General features: G+C 47.7%; 1 protein-coding gene across 2 annotated transcripts in view; it reads left to right on the top strand.

Moving 5' to 3' along the window:
• The window catches only part of ANKRD33B (ankyrin repeat domain 33B), a 101,490-nt gene that overhangs the window by 50,582 nt on the left and 24,061 nt on the right, over positions 1–26,847 (top strand). For both annotated transcript variants that reach the window (XM_010816845.4, NM_001205847.3), the window contains exon 2: positions 10,998–11,127. In XM_010816845.4, coding sequence (XP_010815147.2) covers positions 10,998–11,127 — 130 coding nt within the window. The remainder of the gene's footprint in view (positions 1–10,997; positions 11,128–26,847) is intronic.

Raw genomic sequence — 26,847 nt, 5'->3', positions numbered from 1 at the left:
AAATTAGAATTATTAAGCCCTTTATAAGATACCCCTTTCCTTCGGAATCTTGTTGGGAGAAGAGCTTAACAAGATGGTTAGAAGGTGTTTTCAAAAGACTTTCAGAATGGAGAATGCAAGTCAGCCTTCTTGCACGATTTGTGTATCCACATCACTGAGCCAGGCTGAACCACAAAGCCAGTCCCTCATGGGGACCTTGTCTCTCTTACAACACTGTATTTGCTGTAACCAAGTAGTATAATTTATTTTCACCATGGATCTCCACCTTCATCCCCCAGTGGAATATATTCTTTTCTTAGGCCTTGATACTAATTTGCACTGTCTTTCAAGTTAACAGAGGAAAACTTTGCTGCAGTTTTTTAGTGCTAGAAGGCCAGCCCAGCAGCTGTTTTATGATGTTTGTCTGACAGATTTTCAGGCTCACGGACAGCCTTTCTCTGAGGTTATGGGCTTTACTGCTCACCTGCCATCTGTCCCCTGACTGCATCAGCTATCCCAGCTATAAACATGGCTCTGGGGACCTGGTAACAGGTCTCAGAGTGCAATGTCCTGTCACACGTATCAGCAAATGTGGGTTTTATTTTTGTTTTGTGTGCAGTTTTGTTGTTGTTTTGACTGCACCTCGTGGCTTACAGGATCTTAGTTCCCCAATCAGGGATCGAACCTGGGCCCCAGCAGTGAAAGCACCGAGTCCTAGCCACTGGACTGCCAGGGAATTCCTGCCAATGTTTCACGAGATACATGAAGCCTAACCCACACTGACAAAGTAATAGTTTTGATGAGAGTTATTTAAGTCTGCAAGTTCAGGCTGTTGATTAAAAAAAAAAAAAAAATCACCACCTGAAAGTTGAGAGTTGTGTTTTATTTGGTGGGAATTTATAGGACTTTAAGCCTGGCAGAGAGCATCTCAAGGAACCCTCGGGGAGGAGCCAGGTTATGTAGAAGTTTTGCAACAAAGGACAAAGTCTGAACAGCAGAAGATTATTGTTAATTAAAGAAAACCAGATAACCCGAAGTATGGAATTTAGTGCTTTTCTATGTATGGGAAGATGCAAGAGTCTGGGCGCCCTGAGATCATTCCTTTGATAGGCACCTCAGCTGTCTGGGGCCAGTGTCCTGAGTTTTCACATCCTGAGTTTCCTTGGGGCTCACCATAGGGAGTGGCTACAGTCTGATGGCTGCTAGATGGCAGGTGTTCTTTCCTGGCTGAGTTCCCCCTGGGTTCACCAACTTGCTGTCCCTGGTGGCTGCAATCACTGGTGACTCTGCCGTCCTTGTTTACTGATATGGCAGGAAATATTCCTGTTCTCAAGGCAACGTTACTGTAATAGCTGCTGGGCTCCTTTGATGTTTACTTCACTAGGTCTCCTCCGATTCTTTGTGACCCCACGGACTGTAGCCCACCAGGTTCCTCTGTCTATGGGATTTTTCAGGCAAAAATACTGGAGTGGGTTGGCCATTTCTTTCTCCAGGGGATATTTTTGACTCAGGGATTGGACCTATGTCTCCTGCATTGGCAGGCAGATTCTTTACCACTGGCGCTACCATTGGAAGCCCTCACCAATGAAAGTGATGGTGCAAAGTTCAAATCCATTTGCCGTCTAAAAAGAAACTGTTTACCAAAGTTCTAGTACTAGTTTATGTATTCAGCAAGGATATATCAGCCTAGCTGTGTTCTTGGGGCCAGGGACCTGGCAGTGACCATCCTGGAATTAACTTTCTTGTCATGATGCTTAATCATAAATGAGATTATTGAAACAATGCCCAACACATTTTACCTAACAAATCATGCCCACGATAGTGGTCATGCATGGTTGCCTTTTAGAAATATATCTTGAAGAGCCGGCTCACTGGAAAGGACCCTGATGCTGGGAAAGATTGAAGGCAAAAGGAGAAGAGGGTGGCAGAGGAGGACATCTGTTAGATAGCATCACTGACTCAATTAGACACGAATTTCAGCAGACTCTGGAAGATAGTGAAGGACAGGGAAACCTGGTATGCTGCAGTCCATGGGGTCGCAAAGATTCGAACACGACTTAGTGGCTGAACAATGACAAACATCCTTAGAGGACCAGAATCCTGAATTTCTTTCATAAGGTCACATAAACTTTTCCCTGCTCCTATTGGTGGTATTATTATGGAGAAAGGAATTTTATAGAAATAAAAAATTTTCGATTAACTGACGTTTACTATCTTTCTTCTGAACTTTGAAGAATTGCACTATGAATGGTGAAATGTTTTCTTACAATTGGAAATGGGCAACGTCCCCTTTCTTCTGTATTATCAGGGGAATTACTCCGTTACGGTGCCATATGGCTGTGGGGTTTGCATGTGCATTTTGGTGCCTCAGTCTCTCCCCTCGCTGTTTGTGAGCTCCGGTTTCTCCTGCCCATTGCCCCCCCTCCCCTCTTCACAGATGGTTCTCTCTCTCTTTTCTTAGTTGTTTACAGTTGTTGCGATAAAACTGTATTTCCTTATGAGACTTATTAATGTAAATACTGTTTGCTTTCTTGTTTTTCATTGTGAATTAAAATCATGTAAGTTCCTCATGAATATGGCTTTGTTTTAGAGGATTCTAATTGTACCAAAGGGTTTCCCTGGTGGTTGAGTGGTAAAGACTCTGCCTGCCAGTGCGGGAGACATGGGTTCAATCCCTGAAATCAGGAAGATCCCCTGGAGAAGGAAATGGCAACCTACTCCAGTATTCTTGCCTGGGAGATCTCCATGGACAGAGGAGCCTGGCAAGCATGGTGTCATCCATGGGGTGGCAGAGAGTCCAACTTGACTTAGCAACTGAACAACCAGTGACTAAACAACCACAACAATTATACCGAAACCGTGAAAAGAAAAATGAGTTCTCTGAAATGTTCCATCCCCAGTGACCTTGTATTCATCAGGGGTCTCCAGAGAGCTAGAACCAGAAGAGAGTGTGTGTATCTACAGATATATAGAGATACACATAGTTAGATGTGTGTGCTCAGTCGCTCAGTCATGTCTGACTCTTTGTGACCCTGTGGACAAACTGTAACCCGCCAGGCTCCTCTGTACATAAATACACACATGTTGATTTAGAGAGATATAGCCGTATAGGTGATGAGATTTATCCATAGCTGTCCATTTATGTCTGTATTTCTATATATGAGGGAGGGATAGAGAGATTTATTTCAAGGAATTGGTTCACACAATTATGGAAGGTTGGGTAAGCCAAAATCTGCAGGTTAACTGGCAGGCTGGAGACCCAGGGGAGAATTGTAGTTTAGGCCCAAAGGCAGTCTGCTAGCAGAATTCCTTCTTGCTTGGGGGAGATCAGTCTTTTTCTATTCAGGCCCACAACTGATTGGATGAGGCCCACCCACATCATGCAGGTTCAGTTCAGTTCAGTTCAGTCGCTCAGTCATGTCCGACTCTTTGCGACCCCATGGACTGAAGCATGCCAGGCCTCCCTGTCCATCACCAACTCCTGGAGTTTACCCAAACTCATGTCCATCACGTTGGTGATGCCATCCAACCATCTCATCCTCTGTCATCCCCTTCTCCTCCTGCCCTCAATCTTTCCCAGCATCAGGGTCTTTTCCAGTGAGTCAGTTCTTTGCATCAGGTGGCCAAAGTATTGGAGTTTCAGCTTCAGCATGAGTCCTTCCAATGACTATTCAGGACTGCTTTCCTTTAGGGTGGACTGGTTGGATCTCCTTGCTGTCCAAGGGACTCTCAAGAGTCTTCACCATTTAGCATCTACTGATTTAAATGTTAATCTCATCCAAAAAATGCTTTCACAGAAATATTTAGAATAATGTTTGATGAAATATCTGAGTACACATAAAATTAACTCTCTTCCATTCCCCTTTTATCTTGGTGTAATCCTTCTAAGTGTTTTGTGTCCATTTTCATGTGTGTGTGTGTATGTGTGTGTGTTGAGAGGTTTAACACATTTAGAGGATGATCTTTTTTCTCTCCCTCCCCCTTAGTCTGTTAATATAATAAATGATGTTGTTAGAAAATGTCAGACACTCAGTCGTGTCAGATTTGCAACACCATGGACTGCAGCCCTCCAAGCTCCTCTGTCCACGAGACTCTCCAGGCCAGCATACTGGAGTGAGTTGCCATGCCCTCCTCCAGGGGATCTTCCCAACACAGGGATCGAACCCAGGTCTCCTGCATTGCAGACGGGTTCTTTACTGTCTGAGCCACCCAAGGAGGCTAGTGTTATACATCCTTTCTTTATTTTTTTTCTTTTAAAATTTTTTTGATGTGGACAATTTTTTAAAAACCTTTATTGAATTTGTTAAAATTTTGCTTCTGTTTTATGTTTTGGTTTTTTGTCTATGAGGCATTAGCTCCCGGACCAGGGATTGAACCTGCAATCTGTCCATTGGAAGGTGAAGTCTTAACCATGAGACTGCCAGGGAAGTACCTATATCATCCCTTCTTCCTGCAAGGAATGGGGTTTTGGTTTGTTTATCTTTGTTTTTTGATGTACAGATGCTTACAGTTTTTAAGCAAAAACAGTTTGACATTTTGGTGGTTGTTGCTCAGCCTTTTTCACTATATGTGGGCTTTGAAAATTATGGCTGTACTTGGAGGACCTCGAGTTTCTAGCTGATCTCCATATGGGGGCTTCCACTTGTAGGTAGCTTACTTTTATTTTACTCTAATAACATTTTATTCTCATAAATGCTTTGCTTGTAATTTAAAAAATAAACTATCTGTGGCCTCAGAGAACCACGTGCCAAGTGGGCTTCTGTGGATTCAGCAGGGGGACAGTACTTTCCTTTGCAACAAGTCCTTTGTTGAATGGTGTTGGGAGGCCACGGTCTGGGGTCGCCACTGTACCTCTCCTTCTAGCTTCCTGTAAGGGGTACCAAGATGCTCCAGACGAAACAGAGTTTGTGTGTGTGTATTAGTTGCTCAGTTGTGTCTGACTGTTTGGGACCCCATGGACTGTAGCTCACCAGGCTCCTCTGTCCATGGAATTCTCCAGGCAAGAATATTGGAGTAGGTAGCGATTCCCTTCTCCAGGGGATCTTCCCAACACAGGGATTGAACCTGGGTCTCGTGCATTGCAGGCAGATTCTTTACCATCTGAGCTACGAGGGAAGCCCCCCGAAGAGTTTAAGTTATAGCTAAATGCTAGTTTTAAAAATGCAAATGTCAGATATTTGGGACAGATTCCCAGAAAATAGGAGAAAAAGGCAATGATTTTTTGTTGTTGTTGCTTTGGGTTTGTTTTAAAATAATTGTATTTGTTTTTGACTGTGCGGAGTCTTCTTGCTGTGCAGGCTTTTTCCTGTTGCGGTGAGCGGGGGCTGCTCTCCAGTTGTGGTCCGCAGCCTTCTCACTGCAGTGACTTCTCTTGTTGTGAAGCACGGGCTCTGGCATCCACAGGCTTCAACAGTTGCCCACCTGGGCTCTAGAGCACGGGCCTGATAGTTGCTCCGTGGTGAGCGGGATCTTCCTGGACCAGGGATCGAACCTGTGTCTCCTGCATTGGCAGGCAGATTCTGTACTTCTGAGCCACCAGGGAAGTCCCAGCTAATGATTTTTAATATTGTGGAAGTTTCTGTGGAGACTAGAGCTACTACTTCTGTGTTCAGCACCATTTTATCCTGAGCCCTTATATTTCGTTATCTGTGTTTTTTTCTGATAATCTTCACTTCTGACTTAAGGTCATGCTAAGAGTTCCAAGGCCATTCTCAGGAGGGGCCTATGTACATTTGGGGAAGGCTTACCTTAAGGGCTGGAAGGGTCGTGATTCTAGAAAAGACCCTTCTTGTTGGGGTAGAAGAGTGGGGGTGAGGATGATTCGAAAGAATCAAGAACTTCAGGAACCCTGGGGAGCATTTCTCTATTCATTACTTGCCAAAAGAAATTCTTCCTTTTAATATGGAATTCTTTTTTTTTTTTCCTTTTGGCCACACCACCACATGGCTTCTGGGATCTTAGTTCCCAGACTAGGGATTGAACCTGAGCCCTCCCCAGTGAAAGTGTGGCTTCTTAACCACTGGACCGCCAGAGAACTCCCCGAATCTTACCTAAGCGTTGGATGGCAGGATTAGCAAAGGCAGATGTCCTTTCAGATGTTTCTGAAGCACAGGTTTGCAATATATATTTAAAAAAAAACAAACTTTCAAAATAACTCTTTCCTTTAATCCAGAAATACTACTTCTAAGAATGTCTCTTGAGGAAAATAAGAAATGATATGCACACAGCCTCAGCTCTAGGAATTTTCAAGGCAGGTTTGACTCATAATAGTGAAAAATGGGAAACAATCTCGAGTCCAAGAGTAGAAATCCATTAAATTACTAAGATTCTGCCATATGTATAATGTCCCACAGCCGCTGGAAATGTTGACACACAGGTACTTTTGTTACTGTGTATTTCTGACAAACATACAGCAAATAGTCTTGTGTTTTGGTTTACATTTTTTTTTTTAAAGTATGTGTGTGATTGTGTGTCTGGACTGAAAACTTTTTTTTCTAATCTATATTTTTGGATTTTTTTTTTCCTGTGGTAAATCTGAACTTCTTATGGAATTATATAAAAAGGAAGTGGCTATATTTTGTACAACATGCCTCATTTGTAAGTTAGGAGGAGATTGTAGAATATTTGAGAAATACTATCATCCAAAGAAGTTCAAGGGGAGTCTCACATCCTCTGGGCCATTGCAGAGAGTCAACAGGTTAGCTGGTGGGATGGAGGTGTTGGTAGCAGTGAACTCTGGTTATCAGAGACACAGAAAGCTTGTAAGTTAGAGCCTGGCTGGGCTGACTCCATGCTCCTTTCTCCTTTAAATTAAATTATTGTGAAATATTTCATCCTATAGATAGAATGACCTGTTTCAAAGATTGGATAAGCAAGAAGGAATGAAATAGCCTTTACTGTAGTCACAGAATTATACAGCTCATTTGGCTGCAGTATGAATGTCAGCATTAAAGAATCAATAGTGTTCTTTAAAACTTCAAAAATTGTAATGCTTGACATTTAGTATAGTATATTGGGAGAGCAACTTGGAGCCTTATTGAAATAAGCAGGGGGGTTGCTCACCTCTTCTCCTCATTCCATGAAAAAATACATTCTTATTAAAAATCTGGTACAAATAACAATTACTGAAGCCCGAGGGCCCTAGAGCCGGTGCTCCACAACAAGGGAAGCCCCTGCAGTGAACAGCCTGGGCACTGCCACTAGAGAGGAGTCCCCGCCCACCACCACTGGAGCAGAGTCCCCGCCCACCGGCACTGGAGAGGAGTCCCCGCCCACCGCCACTAGAGAGGGGTCCCCGCCCACCGCCACTGGAGCAAAGTCCCCGCCCACCGCCACTAGAGATGAGTCCCCGCCCACCACCGCTAGAGAAAGCATGTGTGCATCAGCAAAGACCCAGTGTAGAAAAAAAAAAAAAATCTGGTAAAAAGAGCTGGGCCACCTGGGGTTGTCCTAAACTTCAGCTTTGCATCCCCAAGCGCTGGTGGGTGCAGCTGGCAAGGCTCAGTCACCTGCTCATTCACTCCTGATTTCTAACTCTGGGGTTTATTTTGGGATCTCACTGAATCCTTTGTTGCAAAGTGCCTTGATCACCTTTGGCCGCTGTAAGGAAACATCATAAAATAGGTTTTTGTGACCCCACGGACCATACCATCCATGAAATTCCCCAGGCCAGAATATTGGAATGGGTAGCCTTTCCCTTCTCCAGGCGATCTTCCCAACCCAGGGATCGAACTCAGGTCTCCCGCATTTCAGGCAGATTCCTTACCAGCTGAGCCACAAGGGAAGCCCGACAACAGGAAGCTTAACAACAGGAATTTATTTCTCAGGGTTCTGGAGGCTAGAAATCTGTGGTCAGGGTGCCGGCACGTGGGGCTTTTGTCCTGATCCTGGTGCACAGTGACCACCTGCATTTTCGTCTGTCCAGCATCTGCAGGAGTCCCTTGTGGGGTCTTTTTTTCTCATGCCAAGCATGTGGATTTCTCTGACACCAAATCCATGTTGTTTTTCTACACCAGTTCTCCAGTTCTCCAACCTCAGCAGGGTGTCCAACAGTCCAATTCAATTCTGACACTGTCTAGAGTCAGTGGGGACCCGTGGGTTCAGGGCTCAGTCCCACAAGGCCGCCCCCACCTCAGATGCAAGTCGTAAGAATCAGGGGCCTCCTTCTGACTGACTGGCTATAAATTTAGGGGTTCCCACAGCCCTTCCTTGGGTTCAGTAATTTGTGAGAATGACTCACACAACTTGAGAAAGTGCTTTAAGTCCCACTGCGTGTGTGCTCAGTTGCTCAGTTGTGTCTGACTCTGTGCGACCCCATGGACTGTAGCCCGCCAGGCTCCTCTGTCCATGGGATTTCCCAGGCAAGCATACTGGAGTGGGTTGCCATGTCCTCCTCCAGGGGATCTTCCTGACCCAGGGACCGAACGTGATTCTCTTGCATCGGCAGGTGGATTCGTTACCACTGAATCACCAGGGAAGCCCCTTAAGTCCTATTACTGCTTTATTATAAAGGCTGCAACTCGGGAACAGAAGCACAGATGGAAGAAAAGCACCAGGTGTGGGGGCAGGGTTGTGGGACTTCCTTACCCTCTCTAGAAGCTCCCCCTCCCAGCACCGCGAAGTGTTCACCAATGCAGAAGCTCTCTGCACCCTGTTGTTTCAAATGTTACGGGGGTTTCATTAAGTAGGCATGGTCTGTACAGCTGTTGAATCATTAGTGATTGGTCTCAGTTTTCAATCCTTCTCTACTCCACCCCAGAGATAGGAGTGGGTATGTGGGGGGAGCAGTGGAACTAACAGATCAACCCTTCTAAGCTTTCTAGAAACCAGCTCCAACCTGAAGCCACCTGGCACCCACCTCCACCGTGAGTCATCTCATCAGCATACAAAAACTGAATTCCAAGGGCCTTAGGAGCTGTGTGTGTGGCTGAGGGGAATGGGAACACCACACCCCTGACTCTCCACTCTTCAGTCAGTCAATTCAGTCACTCAGTTGTGTCTGACTCTTCATGACCCCATGGACTGCAGCACGCCAGGCCTCCCTGTCCATTACCAACTCTTGGAGCTTGCTCAAACTCATGTCCATTGAATCGGTGATGCCATCCAACCATCTCATCCTCTGTCGTCCCCTTCTCCTCCTGCCTTCAATCTTTCCCAGCATCAGCGTCTTTTCTAATGAGTCAGTTCTTTGCATCAGGTGGCCAAAGGATTGGAGCTTCAGCTTCAGCATTGGTCCTTCCAATGAATATTCAGGACTGATTTCCTTTAGGATGGACTGGTTGGATCTCCTTGCAGTCCAAGGGACTCTCAAGAGTCTTCTCCAACACCACAGTTCAAAAGCATCAATTCTTCAGCGCTCAGCTTTCTTTACAGTCCAACTCTCACATCCATACATGACCACTGGAAAAACCATAGCCTTGACGAGACGGACCTTTGTTGGCAAAGTAATGTCTCTGCTTCTTAATATGCTGTCTAGGTTGGTCAAAGCTTTTCTTCCAAGGAGCAATCATCTTTTAATTTCATGGATTAAATGAAAGTGATTTGATTTTAATCAAATCTGCAGTGATTTTGGAGCCCAAGAAAATAAAGTCTCTCACTGTTTGCATTGTTTCCCCATCTATTTGCCATGAATTGATAGGACTGGATCCCATGATCTTAGTTTTCTGAGTTTGAGTTTTAAGGCAACTTTTTCAGTCTTTTCTTTCACTTTCATCAAGAGGCTCTTTAGTTCTTCACTTTCTGTCATAAGGGTTGGTGTCATCATATCTCAACCATCATATCTGAAGTTATTGATATTTCTCCCAGCAATCTTGATTCTAGCTTGTGCTTCATCCAGCCTGGGATTTCACATGATATACTCTGCATATAAGTTAAATAAGCAGGGTGACAATATACAGGTTTGATGTATTCCTTTCCCGATTGGGAACCAGTCTGTTGTTCCATGTCCAGTTCTAACTGTTGCTTCTTGACCTGCATACAGATTTCTCAGGAGGCAGGTCAGGTGGTCTGGTACTCCCATTTCTTTAAGAAGTTTCCACAGTTTGTTGTGATCCACCCAAAGGCTTTGGCGAAGTCAGTAAAACAGAAAACTGTTACTACTTGAATAGAAAACTCGGTTGATTTCTACCCAACAGCCAGAATTTAATGCAGGTGATTGACAGCGGACTGCCCCAATCACTCCCCATCTCACTGAGAGCAAACTCTAGTGTTGCCCTGACCACTGAAACCACCTGTGGTCAGCAACCTGCAGGCTTGTCCCTGGGTGGCCAGACCTGGCCCTCTGTCTGCACCTTCCCCCTCCACGTCCCCTTGGCATCTTCTTCCACCTCCTCTGTCCATAGCCGATGTCCCATCTCAGTGAACCCTCCCGTGCACAGTGGACCCTGGTCTCACAACCTCCCTGACCCGAGGAGTCTACTTTATAACACATTCACGTCTTAGGTCTGTAGCGGATGCCTTTTCCTCCGGTTAGAATGGAATGCAAATTATTGGTATCTGGCAACTCTGCAAGGAAGTAAGAGACTTCCGTTTGGCAGGCTTCCCCAGCTTCTGGAGCTGGATGAGAAATAAATCTATGTTGAGGTGGGATCGTGATAAAGGCAAGAAATAGTTAAATGCAAGACATTTTATAAATAAATAAATATTTAAGCATAATGAGAACCACTTTTCTCACTGTTGACAAAGGGAATTGCATTCATGGCAAGGAAGAAAAACTAGAAAGAACCCAGTGAGGTTGGGTTAAAATCAGTTGTTGATATGAATGTAAAAACAAACAACAGCAACAACAAAGAATGGAATGCAAGTGCCCTGAGGGCAGGGCATACCCGAAAGTGTCTGGGCACAGCGCTCCCCACACATGTGAGAACAGACCATGGCCGGCTGCTCCAGCTGGATGCTGAGAACTGAAACTGGGTCCTTGACCTCTCACCCCTGCTCGCCCTGCCCACTGGGATGCTGGCAGGGTCTGCAGTGATGATGCTCGCTCTGCCCTTCTGACCCACTTCCCTCTTCATTTCTAGACCGGCCTTATTGTCGCCTGCTACCACGGCTTTGTGGATACTGTGGTGATCTTAGCAGAGTGCCCCCATGTTGATGTCAACTGGCAGGACAGCGAGGGGAACACGGCCCTCATCACGGCTGCCCAGGCAGGTAAGACCGAGCTTCACCTTCCCTCCCCAGAGCCCACGAGGTCGGACCAGGGCCCCCAGGCCATGGGGGGCCTGCACTTGACCTCAGCTCCTGAGACTGGTGTCGCAAGTGTGTCACTGATCAGAGGTCATGCTTTACTGCTGAGAAGGACAGGAAAGGGTCGAGGGTGGGTGCATTCTGTTTGTGCATTTGGGACAGTGTGTTGCTGAGTCCACGCCTGCACTGCTGTCTGCAGGACAGGACAGTCAGTCCAGAGACACGGGTTGGAGCAAGGAATAGTGACTTTATTCAAAAAGCCAGAAGACCGAGGAGATGGTGGACGAGGGCCCCCAAAGAACCATCTTACCCAAGTTAGAATTTAGGCTCATTTTTACTAAAAGGGGAGAGGGGTGTGTGTGGCTGGTCGCTTACAACCTTCTTGGTGCTAGAATCCTCTGTTCTTGCGGCTGTCTGAGCAGGTCTGGTCACAAGGTTCCTGTAAATCTCCACCAGGACAATTGTTATTTTCTGCTCTGCCACCCTTAATCTCTATATGAATGGAAACGTGTTACACTTTTAAAGGTCAGAGCCTTGAGAATGGGCCGTCCTGTACAGTTCAGGCCTAGGCAGCATTGTCTTACAAAAGGTGGAGATCCAGCATGACTAAGCACGGGCCTCGGAGCACAGGGGTTGCGCTGAAAGGAATAGACCCAGTGTGGAGTCAGGTCTGTTCTCTGTTACAAGTGCAGTTTACCCGCTGGTGCGGGACTCAGTGTGGGGCGGAATTAGCTCTGCAACTGCCCGAAGCCTTTGACCGTGAAACTGTACTGGACACCCAGCTTCCACGTCAGCTCTCCTAGAGCCTAACACCCGACCAGTGCTCGGAGACCCAGGGTCCGAAAGATGCTGGTGAACTCATGAGTGGGAGAGACCCTAGTGACAGTTAATGTATAAAATGTGGACACATTTAGGAGATAACTTTGCACTTTGCCTGGAGATGTAGAGAAAAACCAGGGGCTTCTTGCTGAGAGGGTGTTAGCATGACAAGGTGGGGCTTGTTAGTGAGAGCACCTTGTAAAGGGTAAACATCCTTCCTGCCCAGGATTTTTATCTCTAGAGGTGATCCTTACACCAGCATTGCCAAGCGAACTGTGCACAGCTCTCCGATTTGGAACTGGATTCGGACATTCCTGGTGGCTCAGATAGATGGTAAAGAATCTGGCTGCACTGCAGGAGATCTGGGTTCGATCCCTGGATGAGAAGATCCCCTGGAGGAGGGGATGGCAACCCACTCTAGTGTTCTTGCTTGGAGAATCCCCATTGACAGAGGAGCCTGGTAGGCTACAGTCCATGGGGTCACAAAGTGTCCGACAGGACTGAGCAACTTAACTTTAACATTGTGAGACGAACATGAAACTATGCTTGTTCCTTCAGACCCACGCTTTATTTGTAACGGTAGCATTAACTGGGTTTGTAATTGACCGCTTTCAAAATTCTTGGCTTTCAAAATTCTATCTATTGCATCACTTGGGTTCTCAGCTTCCAGGAGAGAAATTGCTTCAGGCTGAGTTCAGAAGAAAGGGTGTTTGTCTATGAAAGGAATGTGGGCCACCATTTAGTGTTGCTGAGTGTTACTGAGAGCTGCAGAGAACTGGAGTCAGGGCCGGGAAGCTGCAGAAAATGCCCCGGAGCAGACTGCATGTCGATTCTGGAAAGGGAACTTCTGTGGGGGCCACCCGAGGCGGACCCTGCTATCCCACCCTGCATCACCGACTCCCATGTCTAAGCCTGCCTGAGTGGCTGATCTTGGAGCTCGGGCGAAGCAGAGACTCAGTGTCCTGCCGTTTCATCCTTTTAACGGGAAGTCATCTGAGCACACCTGCTTTTCAATCAAGACGCCTAAGGTGGAAAACCGCCAGAGTCAGCCAGGTGTTTGGACTGTGCTCACTCACACCTGTCCGCGTGAAGCCTTCCCTCATATGGAGGCACTCCGGACTCTGAAAGCCCAGGTGCAAAAGAGTAAAAGGATTTTGTGAGAAGCGTTCAGTGACCGAGGCCTTATCACTGATTAACCGCCCACTGACCAAGGACCAAGGCAGGCACCAGGGGTAGTGAAGTGAAGGGCATTTCTGCCCTTGAGTAATTGTCCAGCTCAATAGCCATCTGATGGGGCTCCGATGGAAGGTGTGTCCGGAGATGTGGGGTGAGAACACCCCATCTAGCCTGGTGCTTTGGGACTGGGGTCATGGAGGAGGGGGCCTGTGCTGGGCATTGCAGAAGTCAGAGGCAGGCAGTGCCTGTTCGGACACCATAAAGCCCGGGGACCCAGAGGGAGCTGGCTCATCTTAGGAAGGGCAAGGACTGAACGCCTCTAGGATGGGGGAAGAAGTGGCCCCATGAGGAAGCAGGACCAGGTGATCAAGGGTCTAGATCCAAGGTGAGGAGGTGCACTTGGGTGGCATGAGGCTGGGTGGGTGGTGACGGGGGCGAGATGACCCTGGTGGACATGGAGTCCTTGTCACAGAGCAGAGAAGAAACACAGGCCGTGTGGCAGAAAGCTCAGGTCCCAGGGGTTGAGATGGTAGGCCACAGCGGGAGAGGTGGGTCTGGGCTGGCTTTCAGCCCTTCTGGACGGTGGGTGATGCCAACTCAAAGAGGTGTGCGTGAAAGGGTAGGTCATGAAGGGACGTACAAAAGGAGAAACACCATCTCCACTTGGGTCCCAGGCCTTTGAAATGCTGAGCCATCTAGGTAAGCGGTCTCCACGGCCGGTGGAGAGTGTAGAGTGCCAGACTCCAGTTCCCTCTGGGATTGCCACAGGTTGGCAGGCATCTCTGGGCAGCGGGGCCATGGCGTGGACTGGAGCCCAAGTCTCATCCTAGAGCATGAGAACGAACAGGAAGAAGAGGTTACTTAGTGATTTGCAAGAGCTCTTTGTGTGTGTAAGGGTATCAGTGGTGCCTATGCTATCAATACCCATGAGGCCCTTTCTGAATTCTTGCCTATTTGAAAATATTTTTATTTTGTAGTCACACAGAAAATAACAACTTGCCGTTTTCCTGTTTAAAAAAAAAAAAGAACCGTGTTGCAGAGGAGCAATCCGAGTGCAGCCTGATTTTTGTCTTTGTGACACCCTGATGTGTCTTAAACTGTGATGATGCCTGCCCCCCATCCTTGACAGGGCACAGAACCCAACCAACCACCGCCAACAAAAAAACCCGAAAACAGCCATACTGTGTATTTCCATTCCTTCTCTCTTTGTTTGACTCATGTTAGGCATATTTTTATTTTCGGGAACACTTTCTTGTTACTTCTTTGAACACTGCATCAGCCTTGTTTTATTTTTTCTTTCCGGGATTCCCTCTTAGGTGTAGCTTAGATCCTCCTCCCTAAACTCTTTGTCATCATTGTTTTTTCTTTTCTCTTCTTTACTCTTAGCATCTTTGGAAATGCTCCACATGACTTCATTTGTTTGTTTTAACACTATTCATTGGGTTGTTGTTGTTGTTCAGTCGCTCAGCTGTGTCCAGGTTCTTTGCAATCCCATGGACTACAGCACACCAGGCCTCCCTGTCTTTCAGTATCTCCCAGAGTTTGCTCAAACTCATGTAGTTTTTTCTTTATGAGCATACTAATGTCTTAGTCCATTTGGGCTGCTATTAACAGAATCACCATACATTAGGAGCTTAAACAGCAGAAATTTATTTCTCACAGTTTTGGAGGCTGGAAGTCCAGGGTCAAGGTGCTGGGCCACTTGGTTCCTGGGGAGGCCTCTCTTTCTGGCTTGCACGTGGCATCTCCCTGCTATGTCCTTGCATGGCAGAGAGAGGAGATCCAGGGGTCTCATGTCTCCTCGTGTAAGGACACCAGTCCTGTTGGATCGGGGCCCCACCCATATGACCTCATTTAACCTTAAGTTACCTGCACAAAACCTCCATCTCCAAGTACAGACACAGTGGGGACTGGGGTTTCAACATGGGAATTTGGAAGAATACAAAGTTCGATTATCTTTACGCAGGGTTCGTGCCTCTCTAACTGGTTTATTTAAGTCAAAGATGACATGGCTAGTGGGAAGCTACTGTACAACACACGGAGCTCAGCTCGGTGCTCTGTGATGACCTAGAGGGGTGAGATGGGGCCTCGTGAGAAGGAGGCTTAAGAGGGAGGGGATATATGTATACATAGAGTTGATTCACTCTGTCGTACAGCAGAAACTAACACTACATTGTAAAGCCATTATCCTCCAATAAAAAAACAATAAATTAAAAAGATGATGGCGTAGGTCCTTTCAAGGTTAGAGAGAGGCCCAGCAAAAAGAGAAGAAAAGGGCTCCGTGTGTTTTCCAGGCTCTGGGTCTGAGCCTGGGACCTAGAGGGAGAAACCCAGGCAGGCTGGGATCAGTCACCCCAGCTGCTCCTCTCCCTGGGCTGCAGGCGTGAAACCCCAGCTGCTCCCCACCCTGGGCTGCAGGTGTGGGACCCCAGCTGCTCCCCGTCCTGGGCTGCAGGCGTGGGGTGGGCCAGCAGCCTGTGCCATCATGGTTGAATGTCCCCTGCCCCCTGCCTGGTGTCATCTCTGCAGCAGTAGGAGCTGGGTGTGGGAGCACCACGGGCTTGGCTCATGTGCCTGGGGGTTGGAAACGGCATCAGTGGCTCTCCATGCATCTCTGTAGCCCCTCTTTCTCTGGGGACACTGGTGGAGCCCCCCGAGGTCTCATACCTGTACATTACAGGTCAAATACCTGTAATGCCCTGTCCTTGCCTGCAACCTGCTTCTGTCTCCACTGCATTTGACAGAAATTCCTTCCAGGAATTCTGGCCAGTGGATGGTGTCTTTCTGTGGTTTCTGGTACAGATAAGTCTTCTGCCCGTTGCTTTTGTGGGAAGTGGAGACAGGGGGCAGACTCCTGTGTTCATGGACTTCCTGCTCTGCCCTCAAGAGAGCTGGTGGTCCCTGGTGGAGCCTCCCCTCCAAAAAGCTTAGACTGCAGAGCAGCTGGTGGGATGCAGATGGCTGGGGTGTGTTGAAGTGTGCAGGTACCAGCGGTGGGGGTGTGGGGGGGGTTGGGACTGCAACCCAGACTGGGTCATGCTGGAGGAGGCTGGCAACGTGGCGGCTCTCCTGGTGCTTTCTCCACGGAGCCCTGCCGATGTTCTGATAAGCTGATTGTAAAATATAGTAGATAATGTTTGGAAAATAAAACACACAAGCAGTTAAAGTTAAGGGTGAAAATCACTTAGCTCCTCACTGCCAGGTCTTTCCGTTTTTACTTTCTGGAGGGAACCATTGTTAACGATTGGACGTGTCGATGAATTCTGTTTATCTTCTTTTAGAAACAAAACGTAATGTATTTCCTCTTTTTCCTGGCTTCCACAGCCCTTGACCTATTTAACTGATTTGTTCATGCTCTGTATGGACTTCCCTCCCCCTGGCACGGTGTCCGCTCCCTCCACTGGGGCCCTGACCCACCCAGGCCTACAGGGAGCCTCCTGGCTCTGCCCACCAAGGTTTGGCACTGAATTGTTTGGGAGCAGGGAAGGGTGGAGTGTAGTTTTTGTGCTATTCAGTTCAGTTCAATCGCTCAGTCATGTCCGACTGTTTGCGACCCCATGGACTGCAGCACACGAGGCCTCCCTCTTCATCACCAACTCCTGAAGCTTGCTCAAACTCACATCCATCGAGTCGGTGATGTCACCCAATCATCTCATCCTCTGCCGTGCTATATTTTAAAGAAAACAGTGTTTCCTTCTTTATCTTAATTGCCTCCATGTGAGGACATGATTTTTCCCTAATATACTGATACAGCTGGGGATGGTGACTTGCTGCCCTCCTCCCTGAGAGTATCATGACCTCGGAGCACAGAGCTTGGTTGTCAGACTTGAGCTTGTTTCTGAACCGAACTTGGGTCCGCTTGCCAGCACACAGTAAAGCCAACCTCCTGACCCTGGGTTGTGGTGAAGGGAAGGGCAGCATTTATTGCCGGCGCCAAGTAAAGAATCCAGGCAGGTAGTGCTCCAAAGGCTGCAACTCCTTGAAGGCTTTCAGGGAGGGGTTTTTAAAGACAGGATGAGGAAGAGGGGTTTCGGGTGTCTGATCAGCTTGTGAACATTCTGCTGATTGGCTGGTGGTGAGATAACTGGAAGTCAACCTCATCAACCTCTAGTTCCAAGCGGTCTGGGGTCTCGTGCTTATGGGCAGCATACAGTTAAGTTCTTCCACCTGGTGGGGGTTTCAGTATCTGCAAAACAGCTCAGAGGACGTGGCTCAGAATATCACCTGTGGCCCTTGAGAAGGAACTGAAGGTCCTTGACTTTATTTAATGGCTAAACTATTACTCATTTGTTTTGCTTGACTGTTCTCCTTTATTTCTGCATTTTCTCACTACTCTGATTAAATTTATTCTTTGGAACTTCACTTTCATGCATTGGAGAAGGAAATGGCAACTCACTTCAGTGTTCTTGCCTGGAGAATCCCAGGGATGGGGAAGCCTGGTGGGCCGCTGTCTATGGGGTCACACAGAGTTGGACACGACTGAAGCGACTTAGCGGCAGCAGCAGCAGGAGGCTAACCTTTTTTTTTTTTTTTTTTTTGTACAAAGAAGAGGCTGGCAGAGGTTGTGGTCGGGGTGGGGGTGTCTGTCCTGGGAAGGCCCCGGAGGATCCTGCTCAGTTACAAGCTGAATCATCATAACCCACAGGTGGATAATCTGTGTTTTAACCCAGATGGCTGGACCCAGTCCCCAGAGTTTTGGATTGTGTAGGTCTGGGACTTCCCAGGTGGCTCAATGGTAAAGAATCCACCTGACAATGCAGGAGACTCGGGTTCAAGCTCTGGGTCGGGAAATCCCCTGGAGCAGAAGACGGCGACCCACTCCAGGATTCTTGCCTGGAAAATCCCATGGACAGAGGAGTCTGGCGAGCTGTTGTCTGTGGGGTCACAAAGAGTCGGAAATGACTTAGTAAACAGCAGCAGCAAGGCCTGGGGTGAGACTCGCAGTGCACGTTTCAGCGAGTTCCCAGGTGAGGCTGGTGCTTCAGGTCTGGGGACCTCACTTTGGGAATGGAGTGTCACAGGTTCCCATACAGAATGGTGGCCCCGGTGCCTGTCAGCGGGCCTCGGAGCTGGAGCTGGAGTGGTTCACGGAGCCGGGTGAGATGTTATCACAGGGACACAGCCATCACTAGATCACAGCGAGGATAAAGGACAGCAGCTGAGAGCTTCTGTTATGACTTTCACGTACTGATATTTTAACCGAAGAGGCTGTTTGTGATTTCAGTGGATAGAATCAAATGATGCCCCGTTTTAATCCAATTCTATAACCAGCTTTATTTATTTGATGATTTCTTACTACCAAAAAACATATAGTAATAAGTGCTTATGGTGAAAAATCACTACAGAAGTATTGTTTTAAAAAATCATTAGAAATTTCCCAGGGCTTCCCTGGTGGTCCGGTGGCTAAGACTCTGCACTCCCAGTACAAGGGGGTCTGGGTTCGATCCCCGGTCAGGGAACTAGATCCCACATGCTGCAGCTAAGACCTGGTCCAGCCAAATAAATATTTTAAAAAACTGTTTAAAAAAAATAAAAGAATTGTCCCTTCTCTCTCTCCCCGGTCTCTCATTGACTGGCCGCATTCCAGCTGGTTACTTTGCCAGAACTCAGTCTCTCCTTTTCAAACACAAAGTGTGTGCAGGCACCTTTTATTTACTTGGATGGGGCAATTCTGTAGAGACTTGATTTTAATTGTTTTCACTCAGTAGATCTAGGAGATCTTTCTGCATGGACCAGTGGACACGAGATTTGCCTGGTTCCTACAGCACACACCTGAGTGATGGTGTGTTCACGTCCGTGTCCCTGGCGTCCAGTAACTGAGAAAGTCAGTCAACTGTGGCTCATCTTTACTATACAAGATCTTCTTTTAAAACATATTTATCCGGCAGTCACTTCATGTCCAATGGCTGTGTTAAGTGCTGGGTCTACAGGGGCGGTCAAGGGCCCACGTAACCCCATCTCCTGAATTTAAAGTCTCATGCTCGAGGGTTTCTGAATTAGCCGGTTACAGACAACGCCAGAGTGCAGCCGTTCGTGTCGGGGTCGGGGCTGGTGGGATGCGAGGGGGACAGTTTGGAGGGGGGGGGGGCGTGTACCCGCCAACATCCTGGTGGTACAGTAGAGCAGCAGGTGCACTCAGAGGCTAAACCGAGCAATGGTTAAGGGGACTGCGAGTGGAGATGGGGCCCGAGCTCAGGGAAGGGTCCTGGGGGCGGGGGAGAGGGGAGGGCTGCCCCCAGGAGCTGGGGCCTGGGTCACCTGAACCCCCTAGCTAGAAGGCAGGCGGGGACCAGAAGCACATCCCCTCTGGCACCTTCCACAGGGCCCCTGCTAAGTCACACCCGAGACTTCAGGGCTAAGGGACCCCGCAGGTGTGGTTTGTGGAGGTCAGAGCAGGGCAGAGAAGGAAAGAGGAGAAATGTACGCACAGATTCTTAGAACTCAATCGCTTCATCAAAGGACCGGCACGTTTTCAACCTGTCCATTTACGGAGCCCCTGCCAAGTGGCTTTCTGTTGTTGTTGTTGGCCTTGCCACAGGGCCTGTGGGATCTTAGTTCCCCGACCAGGGACTGAACAGGCGGCCCCGGCAGTGGAAGTGTGGAGTCTTAACCACTGGATCACCAGGGAAGGCCCTACCAAGTGGCTTTTAGGAGAAGCTGTGCCAGTTTCAACTTCCCAGCATATCCCCCAGGGCTGAGAACGCGTCAGCTCAAATGGACTTCGCTTACTGTTTGCACTTGTGTGTGTGTTAATGCTTAGTCGTTTCCGACTCTTTGCAACCTCATGAACTATAGCCCACCAGGCTCCTCTGTCCATGGGGATTCTCCAGGCAAGAATACTGGAGTGGGTTGCCGTTTCTTTCTCCAGGGGATCTTCCCATTCCAGGGATTGAACCCAGGTCTCCCGCATTGCAGACGGAGTCGTTACCGTCTGAGGCACAGGTGCAGTTGCGTTTCTGTGATTTTTACTGGCGCCTAGGATAGGACACGACTGAAGTGACTTAGCAGCAGCAGCAGCAGCAGCAGGATCTGCTCTGGCTTTTGGGTGCAGTCTCCTGAGTGTCCAACGAAACAAGCTTCCACGATGAGAAAACGGCCTTCTCTTGCAACATGACCTGTCTGAAGGCAACAGTTGGGAGTGAAGGGTGGTTGCTTCATTTTGTGGTGTTGTGTTGTCAGGACCTGGGCCCGGCTTCTCAGAAATTCTTGACCTTTTCCCTCTGGGCTCAAGATGGCCTGGCAGCTCCAAGCAGCGTGGCTTCACGTTACAGCATAGGAAGCTTTGGGAAGGAGCAAGTCCCAGTCCATGTTCTGTTCTCTGAGATGGGAGAGCATTTCCAGAAGCCTCCAGCACAGCTTTGGTTACAGCTGTCAGGCTTGCCTCACATACCCGGCCCTGACCAAACAAGTCACTGGCCAGGGCGGTGCAGTGACCCCAGTTGACTTGACCTGGTCAGCGTTGGCCCCACCGAATCTTTGTGGTTAAGGAAGACTGGGAAGTGACCACACGTTTGTATTATTTGATATCACAGCTGTGTATCTTGGCTGAGAGTCAGGAGCCCGGCCTTGGAGTGTAAATTAGGATGCAAATGCCTGATCTGCCTGTCCGGTGTTCTCTTCAAAGCCTAACCTCCTCGAGTTCTGCAGAATCAGGATACAGCTGAGGGACTTCCCTGGTGGTCTAGTGGTTAAGACTTTGCCTTCCAATGCAAAGGATGGGGGTTCAATCCCTGGTCGGGAAGCTTAGATCCCCTATGCATTGTGGCCATGGTCAAAAAACCAAAACACAAAACAGAAGCAATATTATAACAAATTCAATAAAGGCTTTTTAAAAAATGGTTCACATAAAAAATAAAATGTAAAAGAAAAACACAACTGAACCTGAATTAGGCTTTTTCTATGGTGAGAATGTATGAAAATAAAGCCTCCAAGAATCCCTAAATATCAGTAATACCAGTAATTTTAACCTCTACCAGACTTGCCCTAACAAAAATATAAAGTGAGATAATGGAAGGAATGAATTACATCCCGGAGGGTGGCTTTGTTTATTGTTCAGCCTCTTGATCTCGTCCAACTCTTTGCAACCCCATGGACTGCAGCATGCCAGGCTTCCCTGTCCTCCACTATCTCTGGAAGTTTGCTCAAACTCATGTCCATTAAGTCGATGGTGTCATGCAACCATCTCATCCTCTGTCATCCCCTTCTCCTCAGGCCTTCAATCTTTCTAAAGCATCAGGGTCTTTTCCACTGAGTCGGCTTTTTGCATCAGGTGGCCAAAATATTGGATGGCTTTAGGTGTTTCCTTTTCCTGTTTCTTGTTCCCCTTTAACAGAACAGCAGAAGATGAAATCAGAAAACCACAGGGGTCTTCTGAACTGGTGATAATATCAAGTTGATTCAGCACACATGGCCTCTGGTGCATCCCTGAAGCCTGTTATTCCTTGAACATATCTTTAAAGTTCTGCAGGAAATGCACTGAGAGCCAGTCTGGCATTATTTTTTAACTTCTTTATTTGGTATTTTTGCCTGTGCTGGGTCTTCATTGCAATGTGCTGACTTTTCTCTAGTTGCAGAGAGTGGGGACTGCTTTCTAGCTGTGGTGAGCAGGCTTCTCATTGCAGTCACGTCTCTTGTGGAGCACAGGCTCTAGGGCTCCTGGGCTTCAGTAGTTGTGATTCCCAGGCTTAAAGAGTGTGATCTAAATATTTGTGGTACAAGGGCTTAGTTGCTCCATGGCATGTGGGATCTTCTTGGACCAGGGATCGAACCTATGTCTCCTGCATTGACAGGTGGATTCTTTACCACCAAGTCAATGGCAACCCACTCCAGTATTCTTGCCTGGAAACTCCCAAGGACAGAGGAGCCTGCAGGCTACAGTCCATGGTGTTGCAGAGTCAGACACAACTGAGCAGCTAACCCCAAAGAAGCCTTTCATGACATTCTTCATGTCACTTGCTGCTGGAGCCAGGAGGCTTCAGGCAGCGGCCGGGGGCTCAGGCTGCCTGTGTGTGTTCCGACTTGTGAACTGGATCTGGGGAGGGCCCCACTTTCGAGGAGAATGTATGACTTGGCCTGAGCCGGGGATAAACGCCTCTTCATTGTATTTATCTTATTTTATTACCACTACACCCGACCATGATTTGAGTCTGACTTCATTGTGATTTTTATGGATTTTTGAAGGGTTTTGCTTTTACTTGGTTTCTGTTTAAAATAAATTAGGGCTTGGCACGTCTCTCAGGTTTCCTAGCACTGCCTTGCCTTTTCCCATAAACTCGTTTTCCGAGCCTTTCTGACCGTGCACAGCAATGCCACCTCCTTTGAAGCTGCTGGCCCTGCTCCCCAATTAGAGAGGATGGTCCTGCTCCCCAGTTAGAGAGGATGGTCCTGTTCCCCAGTTAGAGAGGATGGCCTGTGTGTGCTCCCCAGCTAGAGAGGATGGTCCTGTTCCCCAGTTAGAGGATGGCCTGTGTGTGCTCCCCAGTTAGAGGGGATGGCCTGTGTGTGCTCCCCAGTTAGAGGGGATGGCCTGTGTGTGCTCCCCAGTTAGAGGGGATGGCCTGTGTGTGCTCCCCAGTTAGAGGGGATGGCCTGTGTGTGCTCCCCAGTTAGAGGGGATGGCCTGTGTGTGCTCCCCAGTTAGAGGGGATGGCCTGTGTGTGCTCCCCAGTTAGAGGGGATGGCCTGTGTGTGCTCCCCAGTTAGAGGGGATGGCCTGTGTGTGCTCCCCAGTTAGAGGGGATGGCCTGTGTGTGCTCCCCAGTTAGAGGGGATGGCCTGTGTGTGCTCCCCAGTTAGAGAGGATGACCTGTGTGTGCTCCCCAGTTAGAGAGGATGGCCTGTGTGTGCTCCCCACTGCTGCTCCCACGTGCAGCCCCCCGCCCCCGCTTCTGGATGGGAACAAAGAACCTGTCCTCTTCATTGGTGCTGCTGGAACCTGATATTTCCAATCAACAGTTCCCTCTACTGGCCTCATTGGGGAAATTCCATTCCGAGTACCTGCTGTCAGAGCAATCAAGTCTCGGTGTGTGCGTGCTGGGTCACATCCAACTCTTTGTGACCTTTTGGACTGTAGCCCGCTAGGCTCCTCTGTCCCTGAGATTTTTCAGGTAAGAATACTGGAGTGGATTGCTATTAGACAACCCTAATTTGGTAACGTTTTCCCATTTTTAGAGCAGCACAGGTTTATTGTCTGTTTCCTTTCCTTGAATGAAAGCATAAACAAGACTTTTAGCTTATAATTGGTATCGGTTACGTGTTGAATGAGTCAAAAATTATTAATTGTGATGGCCCTGTGATCTTGATAATGTGCTTTTATGACTTGTGCTTAGTTGTTCAGTCATGTCCGATTCTTTGAGACGCTGTGGACTGCAGCCCGCCAGGCTCCTCTGTCCATGGGGATTCCCTAGGCAAGAATACTAGAGTGGGTTGCCATGACCTCCTTTAGGGGATCTTCCCAGCCCAGGGATCGAACCCAGGTCTCCTACACTGCAGGCAGATTCTTCACCAACAGAGCCACCAGGGACTTGAAAATTAACAACTTTTTTGATATGTGAACATCTTTCAAGGGAGAAGTAGGAATCCTTCAGCTTTTTTACTAAATATTTACCAAGTGTGCTGTCCATTGGAAGTTTTGGACTTGAGATCAGGGTCATGAGGGTTATGGTGGCTGTGGGAATCCATGGCCACATGGAAATGTGAACTGTGAGGCATCATGGTTTTGGTGCCTGATTCAATCTTGGGGGACGAGGGCAGAGCTTCCATTGGAAGCAAAGGAAGAACATATCTGGCAGGGGGACTGCAAAGACCAGTAGATTAGAGAAAGCATGGCACACGGGTGAAGGGAAAGAGAGTTGTAGTCTTCCCTGATGGCTCAGTGGTAAAGAATCTGCCTGCCAATGCAGGGGACTTGGGTTAGATCCCAGGTCGGGGAAGATCCCATATGCTTCAGGGTGACTGAGTCCGAGCACTGCAACTACTGAGCCTGTGTTCTAGAGCCCAGGAGGTGCAACGAGAGAAGCCATCTGAATGAGAGACTCGTGCACTGCGGCTAGAGAGTAGCTCCTGCCTGCTGCAACTGGAGAGGAGCCCGAGCAGCAGTGAAGACCCAGCACAGCCAAATATATAAATAAATTACAATTTTAAAAAAGAGAGAGAGTTGTATAATTACAGAGTCCATGCGTGCAAGAGCTGAGGATAAAGAGGGGATATAGGGAAGGAAAAATAACCTTCTCTCTACCCTACTGGATTCCCAAGTGAGACCCCTGTAATAAAAGACTAACAAGAGAGAACCAGACACCTATAAACACATGGACCTCATGTGTAAGTGGGGGACACCCAGCTAAAGATGAGTAACTCAAGCAGGTGGCTCAGAACTCTGGCTTATGTGTCATCTTCCTTAAAGACAGAAGATGGAAATATATGCCATCTCCATATATTTATGGAGAAATACAGGACAGAGGAAAGCAGTTTTTTAGTGTCTCATTACAAAGAAGAAAAACTGTACCCCTTTTTGGGTATGTGAATGAAATGATGGATGTTAGCTATACTTACTGTGGTAATATTTCACAATATATGGAAGTCAAATTATTATGCTGTACTCCTTAATTCAGCACAGTGCTAGATGTTAATTATATCAATAAAACCTGGGAAAATAAAAGAATAAAATAAGAAAATGTATGTCCTGCTTTTAGGCACATGGGGGAGGACAGGGAGCTTTTCTTGTATCTGCTTCTTCTCTGTTGTCTTTGGCTCAAATAATTCTTATGCCACAGTTGCATGTTTTGGGTGGCATATTCGGCTACCCTTCAGAGAGCAGGGCTAGATAGAAAGAAGCTAGCTGGTTAAAGAGTCAAGAATTTATCTAAAGAGTAGAAAGCATGAGAGGGTTTAAGTAGTAGTTGTGTCGATTGGAAGAGTTTCTTGCTGATAGTGTAGAAAATGGAGCATAAATGGGACAAGTTCAGTTAGGAGAGGAGTGGACCCCAGGAAGGATATGGTGGTGGCTGCCATCCAGGTTAGAAGTGGGGATGGGGAAACATGGACAGGCTTGTAAGATGTTTAAGAGGTGGCTTTGGCAGAATTCCTCCATACTTGGATGTTGATGGGATAGGGGAGGGCTGAAGAGAAAGCCCAGACTTCTGGCTTGGGCACTTTGGTGGGTGATTGCTGATATTCATCACTGACAAAGAATGTGGATGGGAGGAGTAGGTTTGGAAGAAACATGTTTTAAATTTTATATGTTGAATTTGATTTGTTGGTGGAACGCCCAAGATGAAATATCCAGTAGATATATACTTAGGTAAGAAACTCAGGAAAATAGATTAGCTAGAGATAAGTGATCTGGAAGTTTTAGGATGATGACTTGATCCGTGAGGGTGGATAGGATCACCGAGGGAGGGTATATGAGATGAGAAGAAGGCTTAGTCATGCATCCGAGTAACAGTGGCATTTCAGAAAGCAGAGAACAGAAGAATTCACAAAGAAAATTGAGGGGTGGACAGAGAGCTAGGAAGAAAATCAGAAGGGTGAGCTATCAGGACATTTGCAGAAAGTGTTGGATGGAGCAGACACGTGGTTAATGCTATGGAAATGTCTAGTAAGGTGGGAACTGACTCATAACTGTCAGATTTTTGGTACAAGACAGTCATCGGGGAATGAAGGAAGATGGTTTCAGGAGGATTGGTGGGGGTGTAAGTAGCAATAGTGAGAGCAGGTGACTGGAATTCAGACTGAAAAGATGTCATATGATTGGCAGATGACTGGAGTGCAAAGACAGGGCCACAGGGATTATTGTTGATCATTGCAATGGACTGGATGTTTATGTCCCCCTCCAAATTCATATGTTGAATCCTAATCTCCATGGGATGGTAATAGGAGATGGGGCTTTAGGGAGATAATTAGGTCATGAGGAGGGGATCATTCATGAATAGAATTAGTGCTCCATAAAAGAGACTCCAGAGAGCTTCCTTACCCCTTCTGCCATGTGAGAACACAATAGGACAACTATCTATGAATCGGGGAGTGGGCTCGGAAGTGGATTCTCACCAGAGAGAATCTGCTGGCACTTTGACCTTGAACTTCCCAGCCTCCAGCACTGTGAAAAAATAAATATTTCTTGTTTAAGCCACTCAGTCAATGGCAGTTTGTTACAGCAGCTCGAATGGACTAAGACAGTCGTGTATTTTAAGCCAGGAGATCCTTGAGCACGTGTACCAGCTTATTGCTGCATGACAGTCTCCAGCCCTAGTTTACCGTGTTTATAGTTGATGCGTCTGTGGATGGGCTGGGAGCCGGCTGATCTAGACGGCCTTGGCTCACGTGTCTGTGAGTGAACCACACCCGTCTGCCTGGGCCGCTCTGCTCCATGGATTTCTCATCCTCTTCCTGGAACCATCACGTCATCTTGGGCACGTTCTCCTTAGGCAGATAGTCCTGCCAGTGTGTGTGTTTCGAGCTTCCACAGATGTCAAGTGGGCCAACCCTGTTTTCTTTGCCTGCACTGGGTGTTAACTTCTATGCTCAGGCTTTGTCTGCTGGTGGTGCGAGGGCTTCTCATTGTGGCGGCTTCTCTTGTGAGGCATGGGCTCTAGGGTGTGAGGGCCTCAGTAGGTGTGACGCACGGGCATACTTGCCCCGCGGCGTGGGGGATCTTCCAGGACCAAGGATGGAACCCGTGTCCTCTGCATTGGC

The sequence above is a fragment of the Bos taurus genome, chromosome 20 (assembly GCF_002263795.3).
Source record: "Bos taurus isolate L1 Dominette 01449 registration number 42190680 breed Hereford chromosome 20, ARS-UCD2.0, whole genome shotgun sequence".
NCBI classification, from domain to species: Eukaryota; Metazoa; Chordata; class Mammalia; order Artiodactyla; family Bovidae; genus Bos; species Bos taurus.
This window is presented reverse-complemented; position numbering and strand designations above follow the sequence as displayed.